This window comes from Aquila chrysaetos, chromosome 23, assembly GCF_900496995.4.
Source record: "Aquila chrysaetos chrysaetos chromosome 23, bAquChr1.4, whole genome shotgun sequence".
Classification (NCBI taxonomy): domain Eukaryota; kingdom Metazoa; phylum Chordata; class Aves; order Accipitriformes; family Accipitridae; genus Aquila; species Aquila chrysaetos.
Window position 1 is genome coordinate 17,077,235 of NC_044026.1, and position 14,253 is coordinate 17,091,487.

General features: G+C 39.0%; 1 protein-coding gene across 9 annotated transcripts in view; it reads right to left on the reverse strand.

Moving 5' to 3' along the window:
- Window positions 1-14,253, reverse strand: part of MID1 (midline 1) — a 264,289-nt gene that overhangs the window by 36,854 nt on the left and 213,182 nt on the right. For all 9 annotated transcript variants that reach the window (XR_003921164.1, XR_003921163.2, XM_029998918.2 and 6 more), the window contains exons 4-5: window positions 5,661-5,768; window positions 2,406-2,554 (exon numbers count right to left, since the gene is read on the reverse strand). Coding sequence is in view for 7 of the 9 variants with exons in the window: in XM_029998918.2 (XP_029854778.1) it covers window positions 2,406-2,554; window positions 5,661-5,768 (257 nt within the window). In the remaining 2 variants the exon portion in view is untranslated. The remainder of the gene's footprint in view (window positions 1-2,405; window positions 2,555-5,660; window positions 5,769-14,253) is intronic.

The following is a 14,253-nucleotide window of genomic DNA, read 5'->3' on the forward strand; positions in this document are numbered from 1 at the left end:
TCGGGGACTAACTGGGCATCGATTGGTGGGTGGTGAGCAATTGCACTGCGCATCATTTGTACATTCCAATCCTTTTATTATTACTGTTGTCATTTTATTAGTGTAATCATTATCATTATTAGTTTCTTCTTTTCTGTTCTATTAAACCATTCTTATCTCAACCCACGAGTTTTACTTCTTTTCCCCATTTTCTCCCCCATCCCACTGGGTGGGGGGGAGCGAGCGGCTGCGTGGTGCTTAGTTGCTGGCTGGGGTTAAACCACGACAAGCATGTGTTTATTGGGAAGACGACTGTACCACCAGGCCCTTTTGGACTGTTGCTTTGGGTCTATGCAAAGGGTGCACTGTGAGTACGTGTGTTAAAGTCAGTTTTTGGTAAGCTCAACAGTTTACAGTTTGAGACACCATGTCACTGTATTAGGTTCAGAAGATTGAATTTCCTCTTGTAATTCTGCCTGCTCTAGCTGACGCTGTACTTGGTTGGAAAGGATTTTTCTAGGATAAATGCATTTCACCCACTGTAAATAGTGCACGACCTAAATCACTGTAGTGTGTGTAATGTCTTTGCTTGCAGGTACCTGTTGTGCTTACAACAGAGAATATTATACTGCAATTACTTTGAAATATGTGGACGAAGAAACGCAATGAGCATAATTTCAGGAGACTGTTTTAGCTGCTGGAGCTCAGGGCCCTGGTGAGACTGTTACATGAGCAGTCTAGAAGCAAGCAAAATATTGCTCACCACATGAGAACTAAGAGAGTTACTTGTGGGGAATAATTTATTAATCAGGTTTAGTCTCTTTTTCCACTTGCAATTTGTCTGCAAGCACTTGCTGGTTTTTTCCCCTCAGTTTTATTCACTGCTTGAAATGATTCTCTGATTTTCAGGGCGTTCACAGCCATCTCATTACAGACAGCAATCTGTGATAGCCAAGAATTAGATTTGATTGGGCACATATGTCAGCTGGTCTCATTTCTGCTCTCCAAGTGTCTCTCCTGTGACTGTATTTATGATGCAACTGTTCATGTTTACAGGTTCAAAATGGAGCTTCTCTGAATATTCTCTGGTAGTCAGTTAAAAAGCTTTGTGTCTCCACAGGTTTCTGCCCTACTGCTTGTTCCACTGAATACTGAAAAAAGGACAGACCCTCACCTTCAGCTTTTTACTCATGATACTCATGTGGTAGTTTTACTATCAGCCTCAGCTGGGATGCCACAATATAGCTTGGTGACAGAACACAAATCAGCATCTAAGTCTGACAGATCACGTGTGATCCATTGCCTTGCCTTGCCTTCCTTTGCCTTTCCTTGCCTTTCTCAACAGATCTTCTATTCTCTGAACCTGTAACGAGCAACCTAGTGTTGCTGGCTTATTTATAAATTAAATAGCTTTGCTGAAGCCTGATATTCAGAGAATCTGCATACAGCACTCCAGAGTAAGTGATAGACTTAAAAAAATAAATAATAAAAGCAGGGTATTTAGTGCTTCAGATTCGGTGAAAATTGGCTGGACAATGTGAAGATATAATGCGAACCCAGAGATAAAAAAAATAGCTGAATGAATGAGCATACTTTTTATAGTTTTCTTCTTCATTGTCCAGACACATTCTCCTTTCTTTTTGTTTCTCTGGCTGATGGCTAAACAGCTGTAATTCCAGCAGAACATTTTTTCATCAGAAAATACTGCTGACATTCAGTGGGAATGTTTCAGCATTCACAGCGTTGCACTGAAAACCAGACCAAATTTTCTGACAGCATGGCTTCCTGGAAAAACTTGCTCCCTTGTCTTTGGGTCCTTGATATATCTGGCATGCTGAAGAGGAGCTGGGATCCCAGAAGCAGCAGAAATTCCCTGCACTCAGGGACCCAACACAGCAGCTGCCATAACTTCCAGACACCCAGGCTGTTGAATTCCCAACTCTGGGCTACCTCAGAGATGCATGTTGCAGGTTCCCAAAGTGAACATTTCGTTACCTTGCTATTTTGTGAAGAATACGAATCCATTAAGATGATTCCAAATTTCTCCTAAGGAATGTACTCGCTGCCTGATTTCTTTCTTAATCTCAGAATCGTTCAGAGAGTAGGAATTTCAGCCTCCAGAAAGCTTTTTTTTAAGCGTGTTTAGCACCAGGTATCTGCTTGGCATCTGTGCTACCTCCTTCATTTGTGCATGCTATTACTGTTCTAACTCTTATTTCACATCCTTTTCCAACTGCTCCTCTTTTCAAAGGGATGTCTTGGTTTAACATTAGAATAAGGTCCTTCCCACTCTGGTACAGCACAAAGTAGTGTTTTGGGGAAATGTGTCAAGTACGACCCCATCTGTGGTGGGACAAGACGATATGGCAACTATGATAACCCATTTGCCTTAAATCGAGGTTTTGCAAGAGGAATGTTTTCTTTACCTTTCAGTGATATTTTTAGCAGTTTGCAGGAAGCGAGCATGATCGTTCTCCTTCAGCGACTGTTCAGCCTGAGAGATGAGGGATGTTGAGCGCTCAATGCACTGTTTGCAGTTCGCAATCTGCTGAGCCAGTTTTCTCAACCTCACCACCTTGAGTGGAAACATAAGAAAGCAGTCACATCTCTAAGGTCACAAATCATGATTGCATTTGCACTTCCGAGGCTAAGCTGGTATGCAAAGGGGGAGTTAAGATGAATGGCTTTGCTGACAAGAGCTTCTTTCACACTGGCTTGATGGTGAGCTCCATCTAGCCACGTAACATTTTTAATAAGGGGACAGGCACAGCCTTTCTGCTTCAATATTTTCCACATGGAAAACAACAGCGGAGAGCCAAAACAAGCACAGCTGGCCTATTTTCCAACAGAAGAAACGTCATTTCCTGGTACTTTCTGCTTACATGATAACTAAGGGCTATTTAGATAACAGTTTCCCTGAAGTGATGAGATCTGCGCTAAAGGCAGCTTATAGATTAACTACTTTTTTCCTGTTACCGAGGTAAGTTTCATAAAAAATAATCTGAAAATAAAACTTGACAGAAAAAGGCTGTTCTATTCTACTAACAATACAAGCCTGCCCTTTTTGTTATGTGCTTTTAGTCAAACAGGGTGTTTTCTTGTTGGATATTTTTAGCTGGACAAAAGCTCAGTAGTGCTGGAGAGCTGACTATTATTACTGCAAACATATGTGCTGGAGATAAACACAGTAGATGTGACTGTAATCATTAGCTGAAAGGTTAGGGAGGGACACAGTCAATCCTCCATTTAAAGACAATGTTGGCTAACAAAACTTCTAGTTCCTGAAAGGTCTGGGAGTCCTTCCCATTGTTATCGCATCAGGATCATAGTTTGAACAGGAGTAAGAAATAGGAAGGAAATGAAATAATTCTGGAGTTTAGAAAGGCATTAAGGCTCAGTTACATGCAAAATGAGGAAACTAACAACCAAGTGGATTGGCAGAAATATCCAAATTTATAATCAAGATAACGTTCCCAATCTCGGCAATTAGGGCACAAGCTACGAAGCTGAATTTACAATTGCATCCTAAGCAGAGATAAGGGTATCTTAGTGCACCTACTCAACAACAGAAACCAGTAGGAAAATAAATCTTTTGGAAAACTTTCAAAAAGAAAATACTGGCCAAATGATTAGTGTCCTGTAACATTGGTATTTCTTCTAAAGACAGAAACAATAAAGGGATAAAAATGATGGGAAAGCATAAAGATTTTGATAATGCTAATGATCTGATCAGCTTGTAGGATGAACTAATGCCATAATGTTTTCTCTAACCTTACATTTGCAGAGATTACAATTTGGTCTGCACCAGCCTAACGTGGGAAAGGTTCATTTCAGTATTAAGTAGCTCATCTCCTCTTTATTTACTTATTAATTAATAAAACAAACAATGAACTGAAATAAATGCTACCTTGTTAGCTTTTAGCAATCAGAAGGCATGTCATGATTTGTGAGGTCTGCATATGAATTAGTTTTTTTGTTTGCTTGATTCTTTTTTATATCTTCTTCAAGAAGACAACTGATGATAAACCTTAAGAGTCTTGTCTCACCCACTCCTCCCCCCTCAATGGCAGGAATGACGTCTGCACTAAAATTGTCTTATCTATTTGATATTTAAGTGTTTTTTTCCTGTTACATGCTGTGTGGGATTTTACAGGTTTGGGGTGATTGGTGAGATTAAGGATGGAGCTGCACCACATTGTCAGACTCATGTGTCTGAATCTGCAGCCTTGCAGCCATAGCTAGAACTTTATACCGGGGTATTTCCAGCTCTGTAGCCATAACTATAGTCCTATAGACAAATCTGCCATGCCCTACCTGCCAGAAAGACTCTTAGCCACAGGCCCTCTTAAAAGAAGGTACATTGGGCAGAATTTCCCATGGCTTTTCACATCAGTCTCTTGAACCCCTGAAATCTTTCAACATATACAACATTTAGGGCAAAGCATTCCAGATCTTTTCTGGACCTCCATTGGTATCACTTTTGGTTGAACAAAGTAGAACAAAGAATGGGGATACGTTCTGATACCAGCTATATTCAAACAAATCTGGAGACAATTGTATTATAAATTTTCCACGCTCTACTGGATATTAGAATACATCTTTGCAAGCAATAGATTTTTTTAAAAGCAACTCATGTATATAGCATAAATCCAAATGAATGGAAAGTTTTCTACTTCATTGGAAGCACAGCTGGTCTCACTGCATAGAGAAACAGAGTTGAAACAATAATGCAGAAGGCCATCTTTTCCATTTTGAAGGGAATTATATTTTGTTAACAGCATGAGGAAATTCAGGTTCTGTCACACAATGTACAGGACCTGTGGTTTCAAACATGTTTACGTCAGCCCTTGCCTACAGGCTTTTTATTTCAAGGTAATTGGAATATCTTGACAGCCACATGAACCATTTAACCTGCTCTTGACTTTATTCCTTTCCTGAGCTTTTCCCACACAAGAAGAGTTTATATTTGACTTACTTAGTTTAGCAGTTAAAGAGTAAACACCATGTACCTAGAAAATTAGAACATTAATTCAACTCTAATGTGTTCCTGAGTTAACAGGTAGCTAGCAAAATGTGTTGAAACTTGAATATCAGAGATTTTTCCTGCTCAATATGTTTGTCGCTAATAATCACTGTACCTCAGTAATTAGAAATGCACACTTCATTTAATTTTCTGCATGTTTTCGAGTATTTTTTTGTAAGTAATTTAGACTTCCTATTCTCAAGAATGACAATGATTGAGACAAATTCTTTATGTGACAGTATTTTAATAAATAATTAAAGTATCTAGACTAAAATATTCGTGTAGATCATTGCCAGCCACGATACCGAATGTTGTGACACTTTCATAAAGTGAAAACTTTGGGGGCAACACTGTCAGACTTATAACAGAGTGAAGGAATCATTAATTAGTCATCATCTTATTTACTGATGGTGACATAATTTCTGTGTTTATCCTTAAAAATCATAATCACATGTAGTAAGAGAAATGCCAAATAAACTGTTGAGGTCTAGCATACTAATCTTGATATATTTCATTCTCCTTTACATGAAAGTAGCAGTAGCCCAGGACTACATAAGGACTTTTACAGATTTGTATTAATAGTACCTGAGGTCAAAAAGCCATAAGCATGAGGAAGCAGTGTTGACCTACTCGTGATCTAAAGAAGAAAAGCTTTTACCTTTCCTTCCTTGATTTTGGTTCCAATTATTTGTCGTCTTTGCTGTATTATTTCAATGAGCTGATCACATTCTTCCATCAGCTTGGTTTCTTGGCGGGATGCATTTACCTACAAAGCAAACCACTACGATTAGCAAAACCTTTTTTGACATTTTCCTGTTCCTTTTTCTAATTTAAAAAGTGTAATTTCTAAAATGTTGGTTTGGGCATTTTTTGCTCCTTTCTGTGTATAATCTATGTGTTACATTGTTTTCCCTGTCTTGGTTTTTGTGAAATACTGAAACAGTCCGAATGTCTTGTTCGTAGGAGGTAGGACTTGCAAACAGATACTCACCGGGTATTTCTAACTCCAGTGCGAAAAGCCTGGTCCTGTGAGTACTGAGCGATGTCAGTTATAGCGGACATCAGTCAGAAGTGAAGGCTCTTCAGGAGGTGCTTAACACATCACAGTTTCAGTCTGTATATAGGACTGCAGTGAATACTAGTGCAGGTAAGAACACAAGCGCTGGATCAGACAGCCCATCTACCGCAGTATCCCGCCTCTCACTGCTGCTAGTGCCAGCATCTGCTAGTAAAGCATCTTAGGAAGAAGTCCCAACATGTATGATGATGCCCATCAATATTTTCTCAGCCTCCAAGCATTTGCAGCTCAGAGTCTTCTTGAACCAGACGCAATTTCTACATCATTACTAATCCTCAGAAGAGTTATCTTCTGTGGATTTATTTAGTCTCTCCTTCAACACCTACAAACTTTAAGTATCCCTATCGTCCTACAGCAATGAGCACCACAGCTTAACTCACAGTCAAGGGAACAACTGCCTCCTTTAGGGGGATTTGAACCTGTCTCCTTCCAGCTGCATTTAATGATCCCAAGTTCTTATTACTGGAAAGGACAGTGAACTACTGATACCTATCCTCAATCTCCGTGCTGCTTGTGCTTATACAGATCACTGTTTTGTCCTCTAGCAGGACTTCTTTTCTGCATTGAAGAGTCTTAAGTGATTCAGTTTCTCCTCATATGAAAGCCGTACCATATCTTCAATGATCCTCGTTTTTCTTCTCTGAAACTTCGCCAGGTCTGTCATCTCCTTTTTGATATGGGGAACAGAACTGTACTAAGTACTCAAGGTGCAAACAAACTATGGAGTCATACAGTGGCACAATATGTTCTCTACTTCATCTTGATTACTTTCATAATGATTTCTAATGTTTGTTTTGCTGAATTTAACACCTGAAAATATTGTTTATTATTTTCAGTGTCCATATAGTGGTTCCTGAAAGATTCAAATTACCAAAGATCCAAGCAACATTACCAAGTCATGTGTATTGACTGTCTTTGTTATTACCACTTTGCCTCAGCAATGAATCAGATAGAAAATAATACCCGTGCTTATGTAGTTTTCTACAGTATAAATATATGAGCCAGTGAAACTGTTTTTAATGCAAAAAAACTCACAAAGAATATTAGCTTTCTATGGAAAATGTTGACTTTTGTCAAAAAATAAGAAAACTTAAACTAGAAAAGTTTTGCTTCTCAGCTGAAAATGTTTTGTTTCTGGGGGAGTCTGATTTTTTCAGTGAAAAGTCAACATTCTATATGACAAGAAAAATGTACTTCCCCACCAGCAGTAGTATGTATAGCTTACGTGTACGCGTAAAGAGTCAGAGAAAAAATGCAGAAAGTTCTAACCATATCTAGAATGAAGAAAAATTTAAAGGCTTGATTTCAGAGCTGTGTTTCCATACACACTTTGCTAATAGGGTAAAGCAGCCTTCAGCCCTGGCTAATTGCTCCTAGAGCCATGTCACCTTTTCCATTGGGCTAGTAAGAGCTAGTGGTAAACAACAACAGGGAACGGTTCCCGGTGACAAGTAACTGTATTTCTCCCTTTGGTTATTTTTCAGTCCAATTAACCCCTTGATTTGCCTCAGCCTTCTTTTTTTTCTTCCAACAATGAGTTTAAACAAACATTTACCTGTAAGCACATTATGGAGCTCATTAAGATTAAGCAAATACTTATATATCTGAATTTGGACCAGGGCCAATTTTTTACAAATAACCTGCTTATGTGAAATACACTGTGTCCTCCAGGCAAAGAGGGGACTTGTTTACAAAGGCCTGCCTTCATTAAGGTTTTGGATTATCCTTCCCAAACCTTCATAAAATTAAAGTTTGATTGCATATTTTACAGGCTTAATTATTAATTAAGATATCAGGATTATAAAGAGAAAATGTATTTGTTTCTGGAAGGGGTCAGGTGGTACTGAAAGTGCTGGGGAGATCTGCACACAGTAGGAGAAGGTGTAGAAAGTATTTCCACTGTGCAGTTTTAGGTGCCTATTTATCTCCTTACGTTAGCCGCTTCCTCCGCCTGGCTTCCCACCACGGTCCATGAGGAGGGACGGACCATGGAGCAGCTCACCCAAAGCCTCTGGCAGAGTCAGTCTCTCTCCACTGACTGCTCAGGGAGCCTAGAAGAGCTAGTCAATCAACACTGTCCCTCCTACTCCCCCTCTTCTCGTCATCCCACCACCCTGGCTGCATCACACCCGTCACGTATCGTACTTTGGCACGAAACTCTGCAGAGCTGTTTTCAATGAGCCAGCCAATGCACCAGTTTCCCCAGTCCCAACTCCAGTTTCACTAGTGGACTGAAATTCCACCCAAGAGCAGTGAATCCCAAATGGGCTCAGCCAGGGGCAACGATCGCATCCACTGCGCACGGGCGCAACTCCTTCTGGGTCGATACTGAGGGCTGCTCAGGCCAGAGCCGACTTCAGCAGTTAATGATGGTAACACTTCACAGGATTTTTGAGTAGCTTCCACTCAAAGTGTTACTTCTATCACCATTCACGTCACGAATTCGTTTTGTCGAGCAGATCTAATTAATCTTTGGGGTAACTGTCATGAAACATAGAGTTACAGGAAGGTTAAGTCAACATTGTTTCATTTAATGCTCTGGTTGGTTTGAATAATGATGTATTAATTAAATCTTAAAAAACTCGACTAAGAAAAACAAAATGTTTGGAAAAAACCTTTGGATTTCTTACGCACTGACTGCAGACTTCTCTTTTTCTTTGAAATCTGAAAAGTATACTCTTTTATAAGCTTCATTTGAAGACATTTCCAACTTCATAGCTTGCACGAGCTTATTAGAAGTGAAAAGAATATTCCAAAATTATTCGATATGTCTGAGCTTTGTATGAAAAAAACCCACATTTAATCTGGGAGCTCTTCTCAAGCTGAAATACTCCTTAATCAAATTTTCAGCCTACAAGGCCTCTGATTCAGTAATAACTTTATAATTGAGCACATGCCTAACTTTAAGTGCACCATATTAGCTGTGGCCCTAAAGGAACTATTTGTGAGATTAGCATTGAATATTATTTACTTGTATGTTTCTGAGGAGTCATATGTCAGACCAAAGAGCCACAGGCATGGAGCAGGGCTCCGCTGTACAGGTGCTACAGAAATACCAGAATAAGGCTCTGCCTTCTGCTTGACTCCTTTGATGAACAGCAACCTTGACAATAACTTCCAGCTGGGGCTGGCCAAGGAATGCAAGTTCTGTCTGGTGAAAATATTTGAGGTTTTACGTTCTACATTTTTCCACATTAAAAACAAGCCCTCTTTCCAAGGAGTTCATTAAAAGAGACTGAGAGCTGCATTAGAAAAGTCTGGAGACTGTGTCACTCACTGTGGTTGTGGGAGGCTCTGAATCATGCAGAGAGCAGACTTAAATCTGGGCTTCCTCCATCCCAGATGAATGTTGACTCCTTAATCTGAGCTAGCCTGAGAGTTTATGCTGGACTTGGGGACACCTTTCTGTAGAAAATTTCACTGACATCAATCCACTTAGCTTTGGCATCAACAAATTCCCTAAAAATCCATGTCCAGAACAACTTTGAAGCTAAAGCTTTGTGGTTTGTTGGTATCATTTTCTACAAACTTCTCTTCCATGCCACAAAACAGTTTTAAAACTGACTAGGGGGCCTTGTTACGATTTACCAAAAATTATGACATTTTCTACTACAAACAAGCAAGCAAGCACTGATTCTAGTCCTGTTGCTTTTGTGGGAAATTTATTCCTATTTCTGTAATATCCAAAGACCTCGAACAGACAGTTTGCTGAAAAAAAAAAAAAAATTCAGGGTTCTTTCCAGGTTTTCCAGACAGATGGATAAGGACTGCTGGCCTTTGCCTCAGGGAGTGGGTGTACAAAAAAAAAGAAAAATGGGGGTTCCTCAGATGTCTGACAGGGAGCTGGAAACAACAAACCCTCCCGACCCGAAGGGGAGAGCAGGCCAGCTGTTCCCAGCTCCACAAGCTGAGAACTGCTTTGGAAAGTGCTCTGCTCTCCGCAGAGGCTTCCTTGGCTTTCATCTTCAGAGACCTGAGTTAAATTGCAGCTTAGGTCATAAGAAAATGAATGTGGTGGTTTCAAAGCCCCCAGCAGATGTTTGGGAAATCACAGAACTACAACATGGCTAGAGGTTCAAGGTTACGGGGGAGCTTCTATGGTTAATTCAAAGGCAAACAGAGTGTCAGAGGGCTAGATTCATACCCAAGAAAACTTCTTCAACTAATATACTGGAATCGAAGGATTTTTTTAGTGTCTCAGCAGAATTTTCCTTGCAGGAGCAAAACTCTCCCTCTGAGATTCCTTATGGGTGAGGCAATTTTGTCCCCAAGTGGAAATGCACATGTGTCTCTTCAGCAAATAATCTCTAAATGACAAGCAAATTAAGACACCCTAAATTAGAGGTGGTCTGCTTTTTTAAGATTACGCTGTCTGGGATAAATTAATCAAAACCAGAGTAACTTTTATTCACTAGTCCTCTGCTGGTTATGCAAAATGGAAGAAAGTAGGTTGTAGAAAGAGTCTGATCTTTGGAAAGTGAGGTATGAATTTGAGTTTCAGCTTTACTATTCAAAAATGGTCTCCACGCCTCAAAAAATAATTTCTTTGCAGTTGTAGTCATACAGATACAGAAGAGGTATTGGCTTTTTTTGATGGGTTTGAGTTGACGGTTATAGAATTACTATATACTCACAAATGAAAATATCAGAAAAGCCAATTGCAGTGATTCCACTTAACAACTGTAACATCATTGCCACAAAGTTCACTCTAGATATTTTGAGCCTGAATTCCTTCTTACACTAAGCCCAGAAATTGAGGAAAAAAAAAAAAAATCTGAAATGATGACGTATAATGGCCGGTACCTGTTTACTCTAGGAAAACTTTCTTCGTTGTGATGTAGATGTGGAACACATTTTCTTGTATTAGAGTCTCTAGATGAATTAAAGGATTATACTCATCTAAAGAGAGAGGCCTATTTATTTTCATTACTCCATGTTGTAAAGTGAATAACTTTTCTTCATAAAGTCACAATACATTGAAGTCATATTTTAACAAAATCCATGTTTCATTAATTTACTTAATGGAAATACAAAGGATAATGATTAATATGCATTTATGAAAACATTTCTTCCCTTTCTTTTTATGGATGTCTAGGTTGAGTGAGAGTCATGGATTCAAACTTCTTTCATTTCCTATCCCTGTTTGATATTACAGGTTATTCAATTTACTCTTCTGTAGAGTAAAAGCAACTCTTGGAATAAAGCTTTTTCAGACTTTATCTAGTCTAAGCGTAAAACTGATTTTATCTATTATGACAAACTGTGCCTTTGGAAATATGTGATATTAATCAGCTTGCCATCTGAATGGATCATCTACGACTCCTTTACTTTGAATTGGCGCAAGAGAAAAGGGAATGGTCCTCTCCCATTTCAAGTGTGCCAGAGGCTTTGTTTTTGTTTGCATTCCACATCTATCTCTAACCAGGAGACCTGTGTTTAGAGGCAGTCTCAGAGCAGGTTAAACAAAGGTCAGTGCAAAAATACAGCAACTTACTCTGGCTACCTAGGAATTTTGTGAATGAAGAATCGATTAGGCCAGGATAGCTAAACTGCTTTGGGTCAGGCTGATAAGACTATCTGCCCCAATCTTGACTAAAAGTAAATCTCTTTAGAAGTCTGAAATACTCATGTTACTTATTAAAATATTATTTTAAAGTTTTTTGTCCCACTGTGCTTTGAAGCACATTGTTGAGAAACTAATCAGCAAGATACCTAGCAGTCCTCTAGTGACATTTCCAATCTAATCACAAACCAAAGCAAATCCAGAAGTTTCATGGGAAACAAACAAATTGTTTCTTTTGAGAATTCCATTAAAAACATAAACAATCTTAAACTCAGATGATCTGGAAAGTTCTCATAAACAGCTACTCCAGAGATGCTTATGCTGACAGCTGTAAAGCCCATCGACTAGGCTTGCTTCAATGAACCAAGTATTGTTTTTATAAAACACAAATGCAGCATCATGTTGGAACTATAGTTGACATTTCTCAGGATAGGAAATCACACTGGAGAAAAGACTTTTATTGAGAGACAAACCGCAGTTTCACAACTGGGTTAAACTGCTCTGGGATCATACTGCCAAAAAAGAAAAAAAAGTATTCCCCATTTTCCTTCCATTAGCAGAAGCCGGTGCGGCCACCTGGGGAAATGGCTGGGCTGAGCTCACGTGGCTCACGTGGGAAGCAGGTAGAGAAACCCAACGGGGAAGGCAGAAGCAGAGGTGGGGAGACTTTTGGCAGCAATGAGGCTTAAGATCAGATTAAGCTGTTTGTGAAACTAAGCCCTAAGAGGTATGTGGGGTTTTAAGATGCAGTAAGAGAGTCATGTTAATAATTTATTTTCTGTCATTATTTTTGTCCTTTATGTTAGTCCTTTCTTTGAACCTAAATAATGGAAATATTTTTTGAATTGAACAATATTTACTTATTTATTGTTTTTATTTTGCTTTTCCTGCTGACATCAAGCCTTTGTTTCACGTTGAGCAAAATATTCCACTTAGTGTGTTTCATTTAGGGTGGAAAAACAAAACAATTAAATAATCACTGAAGTTCAAAGGACTGCCCATCCTTTGAAGAAGATGAAGCCAGTGTCCTTGTAACCAACAGTTCAGTATTTAAAACTCTCATCCAGGATGTGGGGTCTTTAGCCTAGCGTTTAACATACTCACTAGAGGACCAGTGCCTTTGGTCTCCTTGCTGCTCTAATTGCTGTTTAGCTATTTATGTTAGGCGGAAAAAGGAGGAACTCAGAAATATTTTGTTCCCATAAAGGTAAATGTCTCAAAGACAGAGAGTTCCAAAAAGTAACAACATTTTGACTGACAAGTTATATTCTCTGATGGCAGGCACAAAATATCACCTGCCGCATTAGTTAACCAGTGATTAACAGTGAACTAAACCCCATTTTCTAGTCTAAGGACAAAGAGTTGCAGGAATATCAGTCTAACAAGAATATTAACACACACACGTGTATGGATGTGAGACAAAGGGAGAGATGGAGCGAATGGGAACTGGCCGCCGCCCTCACAGGCAACGGCAAGCACTGCTGTTAGCTTGTATACAATCCACGTGACTTGTTATCATACTTACGATTCCAACTTCCAGAAGCTACAAAACATTTGTAGGTGCAGTAACATATTCCAGCATGTGCCTAATCTGTACATAAAATGTACGCCTAAGTGCTGCAGTTCTATATATATATATATAGGATCAATTATACATTTAATTAGTAATTTGTGAAAGCAATTAAATAATTCTTTAGGCAAATAATATTTGGCTACTAGGCTAGGGCTTACTGGACATGCAACTTAGGACATCCTTGAACGAATGCTCCGTATTGCCATATGCCATGAAGCATGTTTTGTCAGTTTTTATTTCTGAGGTTTCTCTTTTCTCTAACACTATATAAAATTAAGACTCTGACTAAAGCTTACCTGAGATTTTTATTGAATGAAATCAACTTTTATGAGAGTGGAATTAAATGTAGAACTAAAGTAATTAGAAATCAAATGTAGATCATGCCATATATTTCATCTAAATAATGTTAATAGAGAAAGTGTCTCTTGTACCCTCTCTCATTAGAAACTGTCTTAGGAAAAAAATGCTGTAAACTCCTCCTTAGGGTTTTATGCACATCATGAAGTTTGCTAATGAGTCTCTTACTGAGAGTAAGAACTCCCGATTTCCTTCAAGTCATATTTTCCTGTCTATTTCACAAATCAAAAAATGTCAGTTACTTCTAGCACTTAAATATAGCAAATAAATTTGGCTGCTGAACAAGTACCTTCTCAAAAATGGAAGATACAGGGACAGAAGAAAAAGCAACTTTCAGTGTAGCTACTTTCCAAGTTATCTGCCCCACATATTTCGCAGTGATGGTAAACACTTATTTAACCCATTGCACCTTTCCTACTACCTGAAAGTACCCCCAGCAAAGTAGATTCCTTATTCCAAACTACTACTAGTCCCCTTTGTACGACTACAAAGGCCATTTGCTGCGGTTCAGACACCAGGATTTACACACGGGCTTTCCGCCTACATTTTCGTAATGAGAACTTCTCAGTTTACGGGGGCTTGGACTGAGATCGTCCCAAATCTCAAGAAGGAGTGAGTACCATGGAACTTAGTGAAAACAGAGTACTCACTGGTTTTTTATTGTCACAGACAAAGCCTCT